The sequence below is a fragment of the Protomyctophum parallelum genome, assembly GCF_964188405.1.
Source record: "Protomyctophum parallelum genome assembly, chromosome: 11".
NCBI lineage: Eukaryota > Metazoa > Chordata > Actinopteri > Myctophiformes > Myctophidae > Protomyctophum > Protomyctophum parallelum.
Genome location: NC_139707.1, coordinates 13786367 through 13801688, shown reverse-complemented (window position 1 = coordinate 13801688; position 15322 = coordinate 13786367). Strand labels below are relative to the sequence as shown.

The window sequence follows — 15322 nt, the reverse complement described above, 5'->3', positions numbered from 1 at the left end:
ATGACACATTATAGTGTAATGAACCCTCTTGCTCATAACACATGAACACATGAACTAGCTGTTTCACTTTTGTATTCAAAAGCTGCTTCAGGGAAACAATCTCTTTACTAAAGCATTTCAGTCATCGCGTCACAAATGCATGAAACGTAACAAGTTTGCCTTTGAGAGATATTGAGCTCATGATTTTCATACTCGTTCTGCCCATGAAGTGATTTACAACCACACTTAACCATGCTCATTTTTATCAAGTGCTCTTAGATATTTATCCTCTAAGCCCTGTGAGTAGTGGAGACACATCTCATACAGACACATCAAAGCTAGTTTTTCCAGAGGTAGAATGTAATTTATCAAGGGGAGCACCGGGGGCATGTTCACAGTCAATATATGAGGGAATCTCAGATTATTGTGGGTTTTGTTGAAGAACTGTTCTCTTTTAGCTCTGTGGGGAGGAGAGAGGCCCATGATGCCGTGCGTTCCTGTATCTCAATGCCCTGTCCTGGAATGTCTTTGAATGACCAACAAGGACCTATTGACATCTGTGGGGACCCAAAGGTAAAGGTAGATCACCATACCCAATTTGACTATATTCTTATACACACAGACACACACACACATACACACACACACACACACACACACACACACACAACGCCGTAACAATGAGCTGCACATCAATGTTATAATACTGGAAGTCTGGAACAATAACAAACTCACAGTCACAACCAGCCATATTTTCTTATACAACACGAAAGCATGCAAAAGATAAGTGGAACACACTCAGGATTCAAAAGGCACTCTTTATTTTGGGCAGCGGTGGCCTAAGGGTTAGAGGAGCGCCCTTGTTGCCGAAAGGGTTGCTGGTTCTATTCCCCGGACGGGAATAATCTGGGATTGGTTATTACTCACCCAACACCGCTGAAGTGCCCTTGAGCAAAGCACTGAACCCCCAACTGCTCCGGTGGAGCTGCTTAGTGGCCAACAGTATAAGACTGTGGTTGTACTGGTAAGGTTTTAATGTGTGTGTCTGTGTTTCTATGTGCAGGGTGTTGCTGAAAATGAGCACTTGTGCTCATCTACTACCCTGGGTAATTAAAAAATAAATAAAAAACACACACCGCTCTGCAGTGCACAACCAAGCCCAGGTGGGGGCACTGAATTTGAGACTCGACCAGCCATAGCCTATAAACGATCAATCATCAATAAGCCGCATCGCATGTATATAAATATATACAAATTCTTATCATGGCTGATCATACCATGGTCGACGCTTCGTTACAATGCCAAGCTTTTCTTGAAAAGTCCTTCTTGAAAAAGGCTTTGCCTGTAAATCCACCACCAAATCTGTTTCATCTCCTCCTCCAGCCATTTTCTGCGTTTGTTTGTGAGTTAAATCTGTTAATCAACCCAAAGACGGAAGCTTACAAACTCGCAGAAAGAAGTTTGAAAAAACGGTTCTCTTTTTCTTATTGGACATTCTTTTCTCATTGGAGGCAGCGTGTCCGAGTGAGAGACAGGCAGTGAAAAATAAATATTTATTATAAATATACATTTCTGCATCAGGCAAGTGAAGGGCTAGCAGAGAAAGCTTTGCTGGCCCTGACAGCCTACCACTTCATTGACAATCATACATTTCATTCATAATCTTAGCCTGAATCGCTGCATTCGTTGAATTTGTTATGTCACTCGCTACTCAGTCTGGAAAGGGTCCTATCTCCATGGTAGGCGGGACATGTAAACGGTTGAAATCGACCCTGCAACGTACTCCAATGGTAGGCCTATACTCCAATCTCCAATCACTCCAGTGTAATTCCTAGTTTACATATGTGTGTGTGGGTGGTGTTCCACCCGTCCGAACCCCTGATACAGTATTTCACAACGTAACTGGAAAATTTGGCCCCTGAGGATTTACATAAGGCCCAATATTTCCACAACTTTCTACAAATTGCTACAAAACCTAATTGTCATTTTTGGAGGGTAAATTTAGGTCTGATAATGATGTAAAATAATGTGTACATTATATCCAACCATTTTCCAAAGCATATATTTATTCACCTGCATAATGTTGAGGTGCCCACAAGGTGTAGGTGCCCACTGGACCTGTATCCTTAACAAATACTAATTTGGGCCCCTCCTAAAAGACAGAGAAGAGAGGACCAACTAACTGTACTGTAAGGATGTAATAGTCGGTTCAATAATTACTCAAGTTATTAACTAATTAATGCAATTGAGAATGAACCAAAACCAAAATAGCATCCTTATATTGACACAGTAAAGTCATCTTTGTCAAAGTAAGCACTTCCACTTTTAACCTTATTTAGTGCCAGTATGCACATTAGTCATATCTCTATACAGTTCATAGAGAAAAGCAACTCTGAACTGTTCAGTCAGCCAGATCCTATCTTTAATGCAGTTTAGTTGTACAATGCTGTGCGCAAATGGGAGAGTTATAGCCTAGACAGGTTTATTGCATTAGAGGTTATTTAGTCTGGTCCCAAGGCTAATATGAAGGACGACCCACACTTTTTAATTTAATTAACTAGGCCAGGAATGGTGTCGGCTAGTTATAATTGTTTGTCTGCTGAGTTATCATCTAAGCATAAATAATGTTTATCTATGTCACAAAGACAGCAATAGGAATCAAGACGGGTTGGAATCCCGGGTAGGTGGAAATTATGGACTGCAGCTTTAAAAGTGCCACTTTCATTCAATCTGTGGTGTGATGATAATACTATGTGTCTAAACAGCAATACAGTCTTCATTCCAACTACAAATCAATGTGTTGTACAGTTTGAGTCCACACCATTAGAGTTAATTAAATATAGACAAACAAGCTTGAGGAATGTTGGCCTTGGAGACAAATTAGCTCAATGAAAAATAAACAACGCATGTCAAACCAAATGTATTATCACTGCTGTAAGCTATTGTACTATTAGAAGTCTTGGAGTTAAATAATTTGTAAATGTACAGTATATTATGAACAGTGTTAAGTAATAACAATTTACTAGTAATATACTGTAATATTATTGTTACTTTACCCAGTAACGAGAAAAACAGTAATATTATACCATTTGATACAATTGATCATACAATTTTAATACAACGTCTGGAGTACTGGATAGGTTTGTCTGGTACGGCCCTCTTGGTTTTCCTCTAACAAACGGCAGTTATTTTGTCAATCTAGCTGAGTTTGATTTAGACAAACATGACATTGGTTCAGGTAGTCCACATGACTCAATTCTTGGTCCTTTATTGTTCTCCCTGTGCTGATGCTGATGATACCCAACTATATCTTTGTGTAGCTCCAGATGATCCCTGTGCTGATGCTGATGATACCCAACTATATTTTACTTTGTGTAGCTCCAGATGATCCCTGTGCTTTAGACCTGTTGTTGACCTGTCCGTCCAGCATCAAATGCTGGATGAGTGAGAAATTTCTCAAGCTAAATGAGTATAAAACTTATTATTATTATTATTCAATTTGATTCATTTCTAAAAGAAGCTGACTAAACAGATTGTGTTGTTGTTTTTGCGGGGGGGGGGGGGGAGAGTAATATGTAATAATGAAATATAACATATTACTCTTGATTCCAAGTAATAAGTGACATTATAGTATTACTTTTTTAAGGAGAAATATGTAATAAGTAACATATTACTCTCTTGAGTAATATTGCCCAACACTGATTATGAACAAATTCAAACATTCAGGTGTTATATTTCATTTTATTTTAAGATGCAGATGTTGAATCAGAGAGCTGATGAAGAGAATGGATGTGCAGAGAAGAGCTCCAGTCAGGAGAATGTCATAGGTACTGTACCACTCACCTGTTCTTGTTTTTCTAACCAATACTTCAAACTATTTTGATGATTTGATCTGATATTTTCAAAAAGCTAAATTGAAATATTTCCTGTTTCTGTCTTTTGTCAGATATATATATATACATTGTAGGAAAGCTTGTTAGATCATGGAAATGGGAAATTGTGTCATGATCCGTCCATGATACCATTTTTATTGTATGACGTAAGGTTAAAAAAGTATTGGGCCAAAAATAATAGGGTATAGTGCCAGGCCAATTAAAAGAATCTGTCCACACAAAAAGTGTGACGCTGAATTGTCCAGCAGTTTCTGAGATTATACACACACACACACACACACACACACACACACACACACACACACACGCAGCCACGCGCACACGCACGCACACACGCACACTTATACACACATATAGAAATACAGACACATAGGGGCGAGAAAAGATCATATCCTCCCAGCCTTCCGGCCTGGCAGAGATAACAAGATATACAAAATGTTTTATTCATCCATTTTTCATTTAAGGGCAAAGTATAGCATTGTCTAAATATATATATATATATATATATGACCTGATTCAACGACCTCATTGTCCTTTCATAGTTATTGCACCGGCTAAGAACATTATGCATGTTGAATGATATTTTGATGAATCCTTGTAATGCATGAGGAGTCCTTCAGTTCACTTCAATTAGTTTACTTCAGTATGTTAATATTTTCTGTAACATAATGTTGCATCAAGTCCATGCATGAAGTAATGAGCAAAATATTTAAGTACAATACTCAAGTAAATTAATTGTTACTGTGCACTATTGATCATTACACTGCATTGCCGTCACATGTAATTAGATTGTTAGTGAAGCAACATTCAAAGGGAAAAGTAGAAAAACTATTGCACCATCTGTTTCACCGTTGCTGGATTCTCACAGGATGGCCTGTCTGTACTCCCTTGTGTAGCTGACAGTAATAATAACGTGGCGGGCCGGGAAAATGAACATGACGATGGGACAATCGTATCCGACCTGTATCACAGCCAACCCGTGGAGAAAATGCACAGCACAAAGATTTGATTGAAATTATGTCACTACTCTAAATTTGTATTAGAGTAAAGTTTTCTCCTATAATCACATGCCCAAAGTAATGACATCAAGTTGAAAGTGGCTTGGACTCATGCATTCAAGGATGCATGAGGTCAGTCCGTTCCAACCCCCATGTTGGCAGAGGGAGTGTAGCGCCCACGATTACATTAGACAATGGACACTGGGTGGGAAAAAAATGGGTTACAATAATCGTGGGATAAATTAAAATAAATAAATAATATATAATCCAAAAAGGTTTCACCCTACAGCAACAACATGACAAATGTATCACTTATTGACAACCTGCTCACTCTGCTGTATATATATTTTTTTTTTTTTTTTTTTTTCCTTTATTTTCTTTATTTTTTTTTTTATATCATGTTACTATGCTGCTGAAATGTCAGAGGAACTAAACGGTAACGTCACCAGACATAGCAATGATTTGAACCTTGAACCCATGCTGTCTCCCCTGAGCTTCCCTCATGTCTTCCCCCTGTGTCGTAGGCCCTGGCAGCAAGATGCGAACGTTGGACAGTGGTATTGGGACCATCCCGCTCCCCGAATCCTCCCCCTGCTCCTTCTTCTCCTCCATCCTGCACCTTCTCCCAAAATCTATCTCCACCCCAGACCGGTCCCTCTGTCCTCCCATCAGCACTCCCGGCGAGGAGGTGTGTGCGCCCTCGCCGTTGCCCCGTTGGAGAATCCCGTCCGGCCCAAAGAACCACGGCCCCGTGGCCGTGGCGAACTCCCTGTCCGACTCCTCCATGGCCCCTGTCCAGTCCGTGCCTTCCCCCGCTGTGACCTACCTCCAACCCCAGCCCGACCCCTCTCTGATCCCTGTGACCTCTGCCAGTGTGTCTGATACACAGAGCAGACTACCCAGACTGACCCCAGGTAAAAAGACTTACCCCATACTTAGTTGACAGTAGTTGACAGGGATCCCCCAGCGGTCTTCACCGTGAGATTGTAGCTCTGCTATTTTCGCCAAATTTTCACCCAAAAATAGGGTTCATGTGGTTACGGTAAAGGCATTTTAAGTTAAAGTATTTTTTAAGATAAACCCTCATAAATGGATACTCAATGTGATAAAGCGGTACCCAAGTGTGATAAAAGTGACACTAAGGGCCCGGGGTCTTGACCAAGGGTGCTCTATACATTGAGCAGGTTCTCGACTCCATTGGCCCAAAGCTGTCACAAGGAGAGAATAAGTTAATAAGGATGAGTGACACTTGAGCTGTACATTATTTCACTCCTCTTTGCTTGTATCTGGGAAGCGGCACATGAAAGGATAAAAACAGCGCCCCTTGCTGTTTGTTTCCTTTGAATTTGCCTCTGGGGTCGCTGCCCAATAAAATGTGGATAACAGGATGTTGGACCATTAAGGTCCGCCCTCAGCCCTCCTCTTCCGGTGGGGCGCTTACAGTATGTTTTCATTCTCCAATCTAATCCCCAATGTTTGCTAACGCTAAATTTGATGATGTTTACCTTGTATCCTAGTTTATTTTAACCAAACTTCTGTGACTAGCTGGGTTCATGTCATTTACTGATAATGCAAGTCGCTCTCGAATCGATTAGAGTGCCTGATGAATACCACAATTTAAATTTGTATTGTGTGTCTTTTATTTAACGTTATAGGTGGGATGGAACCAAAGAAGCTGACCTATAAGAAAACAAAGAGCAGAAGCGCTCCGAGCCAGAAGGAACAGACACGGCTTCAGCTTGCCAGCTGTAAGAATCGCAGCTAAACATATAGAATGTGAACTGCACTAGTCTCAACACAGCACAAATTCTGACTTATTCACACCACGGCACGCAACAGTGATAGACTGTGAGCTTGTAGGTCTGTCATCATGCGACGGAGCATAATTTAGGCCTTACGTTCTCTATTGTACTGTGCACTTATTTCACTGAGGCCCCTTTTTCACAAAAAGAACCTTGGTTCTAGAACTGGTTCTGTTTAAGATTCTTGGAACCTTGGTGCTTTCACAGAAGAGATGGCAGACATTTTTGGGTTCCAGTTCTGAACCCAAAAATGACCAGACTGTAATAATGTTTTCAGACAATAAAAAGTAGTTGGAACGCTTGCCGCTTGACCTCTCCAAACTGAAACGCTTTATGGACTATTTCCAATAATTTTCACACCCACCCACTGTTTGTGGTGTTGAGCCAATTAAAAAAAAGCCAAAATTAACCTTTAACCAATTGGTGTGGTGTGCATAACATAATATGCAAGTCCTTGAAAAGGGCTTTCAATTTCATACTGTAGCTGCCACTACTAATTGATTCATCATTTATTTATTTCTGGTGAGAAGCTGGTCATTAGCAATGAATGTCTGGGTCATGTTGTCAACCATAAATGAGCCCAAGTTAGATTTTGATAACTTAGTGTTTTTGCCCTGAAAAGCACCTGGAATGCATAACTAATGGCATTCCTGTTACAAACAGACACTGAACACGCACGCACACACACACACTCTTGTGGGTTCTACATCTAAGATAGCTTAAGAGTTTTACTGAGGATGGTTGTGGGTGGTTCTCATGTTCTGGAATGTCATTATTTATTCCTCTTATCTGTTCCAGAATCCATTACGAGGCGGGCGATGGCCAGGCGGAAGGAGGGATCAATGACCAAGGAATCAACAGCATTCTGACACCATTACAATGGAACACTTGAGTGTTCATTTAACTCTGAGAGTTGCACATGGATAAATGAGCCCTGGGGATTTTACAATGTACAAGGTTCCATCTGAGTTTATTGAAGGAAGTAGTTTTGAGATGTTTTGTTAAACAAAAATATTACCTTTTGACATTTTTATTTGAACTTCTTCAAGCTCTTACCTAACCAGTTCACAAATCAAACTTCAAGCAGACAAGCACATATAAAAACGTGATTGTAATGGTAGATTGCTTAGGAAATTATATATAAAACATCACTCCTTACCAATATTTCTGAAGAAATCTACGAATACCAAGGCAGTGGATCACAATTTCCTTCCAGATCTGTCTGATGTACAGCACATGACACCGATTGCTATTCATGGACTCTGTGTTCTGTGCATTAACTTAATTGGTAGCTTCCTGTTATTCTGTTGTCATAGTGTTATTAATGATCTGCATGCAAACAGCCTATGTCAAACTGGAGAAATGATAATGGCACCTCTCTATGAATGCTTTCACTTCAAAAACCCATGTATTATCTGGGTAGAATTGTGACCTGTTGTGCATTGCTCAGTATTAAAAAAACAAAATAAAAATAAAAATGTCTGATTACAATATCTAACACAGTGGTTCTCAACTGGAGGGTCATGACCTAAAAGTGGCTCACTACTAGACATCACATAGGGTCAGAGCACAGCTTAGAACATTGTATTTATTCATATATAAACTAGGTTATGGACATTGCATTGCAGATGCATTGCTACATGTATTAGCAGTAACACAAGTGCTAGTTTTCAACACCTGTCCACAGGAGAATTTTCTAAAATAGAATAACACTATAGTCTAAAACCCAATCAAGTTACAAAAAAAGGAATATAACGTTTTCACAGTTTGGAAATGGTCAAATTTCCAAACCAGTTGAGATCCACTGATGACAGAAGTCTTAAGGTTATCTAAAGGTCTTCACATTGTGAGTTTTATCTTCATGCCAATAATTATTTGCCATAAAGTATAGGTGCCATAGGCCTATATGTTTTTTTGCTGAATGAACCATTGTACTTAGTTAGTTGTAGAATATTCCACAGTTATGACGTCAAGAAGGACCAGTGAGGATGTTGCATGTAGTTATAATGACATCTACACTGTAAAAATCTCGAGCTCAATGTTAAATTAACATTCAGGATTTTGCAGTGTAGGCACATTGTGGATGACACAATGCTAGCTCAGGGAAAATATTTCTTTTTTTGTGGTCTCTGGTGCTCTTGATAGATGCTGTGGAGGGTTTAGCTTCACCTTGCTACTCCATCTACACTGGTCTGGTCACCTTCCATCCCACAAGCAGCTGTAAATGACTCAGTTTCTATATATATATTAATTATGTCGTGTTCTTTATAGTTGATGTTCTTCAGTGTTATGAATGCATCCTGACATGTTTGACAGTTTTAGTTGCCGTGAGATGTTTTTCCTGCTCCTAATTCTGTCAGTCCCCAGTCGTTCCCAGTCGTAGATGTTTTGAAGACATTGCTCTCTGCATTGTGAGAATATATCACCAAGCACCACTCTCTGCTAATCAACAAACGGCATTCAATCTACATATCAGATTTGTCATGCCGTGACCTAGAGCCATATTCTATATGAAATTACTAAAAATACAAGATTAGCATTCGCCTAATGTAGCTACTAAGAAGCACTTTTTTTTATACAGTACTGTACATCAAATCAAGTCAAAGATTATGTTGTCAAGCACATATCTACATGGAGCTCAATGTAAATTCAAAATTACACAAAAATACAGAACAATACTACATGGTGTTTTTTTGTTTTTGTTTCTTTATATATAATACCAGTGGTTCTCAGAGTGGGGTCCAAGTGGAGTCCTTGAGTCTCCAGCTAAATAAGGAACAATTTAACCACTTTAACACAATTTTATACCTAGGATATTAAGAGAATAGCAGATCTACAAGCTCACAACATTGCGCAATGTGAGCTTGTAGGTCTGTTCTTTTTGGGCAGGGAAAATATAAATTGGAAAAGCTTGTTGATCAACCTGTGGATTTTTTAGGTGGGGGGCGGGGGGGATTGTAATAAATTAATTAATAAAAATAAATCTAACCACAAATCTCTTATGGGGAAATACATATCAATTTGGGAGTGCTTGATATGAAAATGTTTGAGAACCACTGTCTCATCCTATCTCTACTTTGATCTTTGATCACTTGCTATGTTTACTTGTAGAGAAAAAGCTTCTGTTTGTAAGCATGCACTGGTGTTTAAGACAATAGGCACATCTAATTATGACAAATGTAGCATAAAACAAGGCGAGATGTGGTGGATCAGGGATCAATTCACTACATTGATACCAGTTGATGGTTCTGTTTGCATGGGTTCTATGTTTTGACACATGTCAATCTGTGGACTTCAAAAGAGCATTGTATTTTTCTAGCATTTACGCTTATGTATTGTCTGGTATTTGTACTCTATGCAGATATGTATGTAATTATTTGCTGTCCCTGCATATAATGTTATTCACATTTAATTAACCTTTATAAAAGAAATCTGGTTTTCCAGGCCCTATCACATCTGGCATTCCTGTGTGACAATCTCCTTAGTGGTATGAGTTAAGAGTTGTACATTTCTGATATTCTTTGTTTTATGTAAAAGACGGAAGAAAATAATAAACTATTTAAATACTTATGCAACAATAACAATAGTGTCTGGTCACATAATTTGGTACTTCTGAGCAGCAAATGATTTAGCACAAACTGCATGCTGATTGCTGAATGTTTGTAGTACGAATATCAAGCAACTGAAAACTCCCTGAATAAATAAGGGAATAACGCACTTCATCATTATAAGCTACTCTACCAAGGACCTGAATACCACAAGTACAACCAAATACATGTACTATAGGTCAGATCTTTCAATAATTCATACAGTATGTTTGGCTTCTTCTCCATCTCCTGGCTATACATAGAGTGTTACGTTACCTGTTACCTATCCACTTCATGCCTTAAGTTGTGGCACATAAGGCCTTCACAGAGCACAGTCAGCTGCTGCAATCCTCACTTCAGACCATGAATTCCATCCTGCTTCTTGTCTTTCTTTCTCAACGGTGCGCCTCCAGGTGGTCTTTGGTCTTCCTTTTATTCGTGTCCCTTCTGGTGCCCAAGTCATTGCTATATGTTGCTGCAGTTGTTGTTGTGGTCCTGTCGTAGTATGTGTCCAGTCATCAGGGACCAACGTCCCTTCGAGACGGGCTTGGTCCCTTAAAAGAACCCTGACATATTTCATCCTTGTTTGACGCCGGTTTTAATGTCAAACCAATTGCATATTTCTCCCTGGTCTTCTACTGCACACTGCTGCGTTCGCTTCCCGTGTCCACGCGTCTTACTTGTTAAAGTGTGATTCAGCACATAAGGAGGCATTGGTATGGAGACAGCGTCTCACCAGGTCATAGACTGGATTAAAACAGTATGAGATTACACAGACTGACCCATGCAGGACATAGACTGGACCTGTTAAGTCTGTTAAACACAGACTGACCCACGTTATAGAATGGATGCATTAGTTCTGTTGTAAATGTGCAACAGCGCCCCTAGCGGTCAGGGTTCTGTTGCGCATTTACAATGGAGGGAAATCCTAGATGGATGCCAGATTCCGAGATAGAGTGGATTAAAATCCTTTTTTTATTAAAAACTACGGGTTGTAATTGCTTAGCGTACCCTTACCGGAAAAGTGGGGCAGCAGGGAAAAGCACCTTTAAGAGTTTGCATTTGTAAAAGTTAAAAGGGACAGCTTTTCAGACAGCAACCCAAGCTCTCGTAGAGAGTGATGATGCCAGAATCGATAAATAGCAAATACGTCTACAAGAGTCTAAATCTTAGGCTAGAGGTGATGGTATAGTCTGGGTCAGTTTGAGGTTATGCTGTAGCCTCTGTCATGAGTGAAATGTTTGTAATTGGTGTTGGTTAATCAGTGAATGCATGGCACAACTCTGCCTGGCTTGTCATTCTACATCTAGTATAGACCTTAATCCTGCTTTCCATCATGTTTTTATGGTCATGCTCCATCACTAAAAAAACTTACAGTTCAAGTTACACTTTTCTATACTGCATGAAGTTTGAAAGTCAGCATGCAAAAATGTTCACCGAGCACAACGTTCTAACAACAGACTCTGCTGTTAAGATTAAGATTTTGGTGTCTCCAAGGAGTTCAAACTTCGGTAGACTTATACAACTTTACTAGTTTATGAAATTATTATGTTTATAGACTTTTCCCTCTGGATTAATTCTCACACACAAGGAGGCTTGGATTGTACACATGCCTTTCCATGGACACAATGGAAATGTCAGGCCTGTGACATTTTCAACACAGGAATGTCTCTCTCCATCTGTTAGCATCATGCCACATTTGTAAAGGCCATGCTTATTAAGTCAAATTGAAAGGAAACAGAGGAGCTTTATGTTGCGCACTGTAAAATGAGCAAGCATGCCGAAAGCTGTTGGAAGTAACAACGTGCTTTTATCTTTGCAGAGAACACATCACAAAATGATTTAAGTTCCATGTTATTCTTATTCTGTTTGACAATGGCTTCCCTTTGATGAAATCGACCCAGAATCAGCAAAGATACGCTCCATATGAGCCTATTACAATGACATAAGGCCTTTTCTTGTTATTATAAATCAAGTGTTTCAGGCTTTGATCATAGTGTCTCATTCACTGATCCTGAGCTTATAACATTTGAAAGTTTGAATTGGTTAATTTCTTCGAATCTGTGCACCCAACAAATTGAGGCTGGTTTTGTTCTACTGTTGAAAAGCCATGTCTCTGCGTGTACGTGCGTGTGTGTACGGTTGTAATCCACGTAACTCGAGAACCGTTTGACCCAGCGACTTCACATTCAACACACGCGTTCCACAACCCCACAGGGAGTGCAGTGCCACGTATCGAGTCGGTCAGACCCACGGATCTCCAGAACCACCACAAAAGGCTCTGGTCAGACTCTGCCAGTGGGCCTAATGAGGCCAAGTCCTTTCACCTGGGCCAGGCTCTGCCAGTGGTTCTAATGAGGCCAACTCCTTTCAGCTGTGCAATTTCCAGCCTCTGCCAATTGAGGCTCAACCAATCAGGCTCTGCCAGTGGGCCGAATTGATTGCAGTTTGCAATCTTCACACACACAGGCACATACACAGATCTCCATGTGGTACACCGGCTGACAGTTCAAACGTGTGCTATGACAACGTATATCATTAGGTTCCGAAGTTGCATCATTCCCAGCGACGGGCACGTACAGGTCATTCTAATGAGAGCAACCAGTCTGAAAACAACTGAAACCTTCTGTGTGCTTCTTTCTCCTTTTTAACAGGTTAGTTTTGGTGCATCAACTCACTGAATGATATCTATGTGATTTATGATTATAATAACATTTAACTGATTTAAGTACACGTTCTGACACGGTTGAGCCTAACTTCTAGTGTTTGCAAGATGTGATTATTGTTTATGAGTGAATCCAGGGCAGAACACACTAGTTTGGCTGTCGCAATCAATACAAAAAGGGGGCGACGTCTATGTGCACTGATCCTAGTTTCTACTCTCAAAATAGAACTCCTGATATGTTTTGTATTGTGTTTTGGTGAACTATGTGTGTTTTGTAAGAAGTTTAACCAGCTATTTTATTTAATTTGGACATGGTTATAATAAATTAAGCTCTCAGGAATAATATTTAATTATTTACAGTAGGTACAGTAACTCAAAGGTGTTATTGCAATAACTAAGGACAATAAGAAGAGTAATTACTTAAATGAGAATTGTTTAAGTGCATTGAATATTATTGAGACAAACAAGACAATGAATGAGGGTCTATATTTATGGTACTTTATTGTATGTTTTGAAGTGATGATATGTAACAGGTTTGTTTGCTATAGAAAGGGGGAGGGGCACTGATGATGCTGTACACAAGTGACTGTAGGAGTGAGTCAGACAACACCTGTATTGTTAAATTCGCAGACGACACAGCTATTGTTGGTCTGATTGAGGATGATGAGATAAGCTATCGAAGAACAGTGGACGAGTTTGCCGGTTGGTGCAGGAGTAACTTCCTTCAGCTGAATATCATACAAACTAAGGTCATATTTGACCTTAGGACTGGTGCTCATGCACACCAGGAAGTAGAAACATGAGCCTCTGGTTCTGTTCATTGTTAATGCGTACCAAATTGGGGAACCTTGTCATACCTCTAGCATATACAGTATGGTTAATGCTATGGGTATATAAATGTTTGTAGGATCCCTCACTCCTATTTTGTGAGAGTGGCGTAGTAATTTCATATAGCATACAAATTGTATTTCACAAAATACAAAACTCTGATGCTGGCATTCAAAGCAACCAAAGGTTGATGATCGAACTCTACAAACCATCCCACGCACTCAGATCAGCTAATGCAGGGAAGCTGGAAGTACCTTCACTAATAACACCGGGACAACGCTCCACATGTCCCAAACTCTTCTCCCTTGTTCTGGCTCCAAAACTTTGGAATGCACTTACCTCCCATCACAATCAGAACTGCAGCCTCACTCCCTATCTTCCGCCATAGTCTTTTTCATGATAACTACTTTTTATGTAGCCTATATGATTTATTGCCATGCTTTTTGTTCTTGCTTAATGTAAATCGCTCTGGATTAAGAGTGTCTGCTAAATGCCTAAATTGTAAATTGTAGCCTTGCTACACAAGAGACATTATTCCTGTTAATAACATGGGTAAAATGTGCAGCATTGGGAGGAAAATGGGAGACATTTAATTGTGAAGGGACGACAGGATGAGGAGAGGTGGTGTTGCTGCGTAATTGTCGAGAGTAATGGCTCCGAGCAATATTGAACAGTCAAAACTGTGTGTCAATACTCAACAGAATATTTATATATACTGTATATGGGGGCCTCATTTGGTCATGAAACGGGCCTCCACAAGTCCAGATTCCTAAGGCCGCCCCTGACTGATGTATGTATTTTATCTGTGATATGGATCTCCCTGGGTCTGAAATAAAGTAGCCTATTGATTTATTTCCAACGTGTAGGCCGATGGGTTGTATAGGCCTAAGCGGGCCCCCAAATAATTATCAAAATACCACGATTTTAATGATTTATGCATACAGTGTAAGTAAGCCTTGCTAAGTACACACCCTGAACATGATGCTAGGCTTAGTAGGCTTATGTTGCAGGGACTTATACCCCCAATCTCTTGATGCTGAATGCCAAGCAGGTACTGTAGGTACAGTATAGTGAATATCTTAAAAATACAAAATAATTAATTTGTAAAGAAATAAAAATAAAATAAAGATAGGAACTTTAAAGACAATACTGTACATGCTCTCAAAATGTATGCGGCCCACCCACCACCTAATTTACAGCGATCAGATGCAGTCTCCAGTCTGTTTGCTGTACCTGTCTTGTCTGTCACCCTGTAATTATTGTTGGCCCTATTCACCTGTGTCCTGTTGGCATGTTGACCTATCCTTGTTGTTTGAGTTCACCTGTCTCTAGTTAGTACGTTCCTTGTCTATTTATTGCCCTCGTTATCTACAGTACCTGGAAGTCTTATTATTAGTTACTGTACATAATTTGCCCATTCTGGAAGAAGCTTGGTTATTAAAATACTTTTAAGTTCATCTGTTCTGCCTCCTGGATCCTCTTCCAAACTCATTCCTGACAGTTTCAGGCTATTCAACAATGACAAAGCATAACGAGATCCTCCTCTATTACAGAGCCTGCAGAGATCACC

At 39.9% G+C, this 15322-nt stretch overlaps 1 protein-coding gene across 2 annotated transcripts in view; it reads left to right on the top strand.

Moving 5' to 3' along the window:
* Positions 1-9516, top strand: part of LOC310867301 (nck-associated protein 5-like) — a 72647-nt gene extending 63131 nt beyond the window's left edge. The window contains exons 9-13 of one of the 2 annotated variants that reach the window (XM_083777244.1): positions 438-552; positions 3731-3806; positions 5395-5784; positions 6526-6618; positions 7471-9516. In XM_083777244.1, the coding sequence (XP_083633370.1) occupies positions 438-552; positions 3731-3806; positions 5395-5784; positions 6526-6618; positions 7471-7472 (676 nt within the window). In that variant the 3' untranslated portion in view covers positions 7473-9516. Of the gene's footprint in view, positions 1-437; positions 559-3730; positions 3807-5394; positions 5785-6525; positions 6619-7470 lie in introns of both variants that reach the window. The other variant, XM_083777243.1, reaches the window with a different exon arrangement.
* Positions 9517-15322: the final 5806 nt, after the last annotated feature.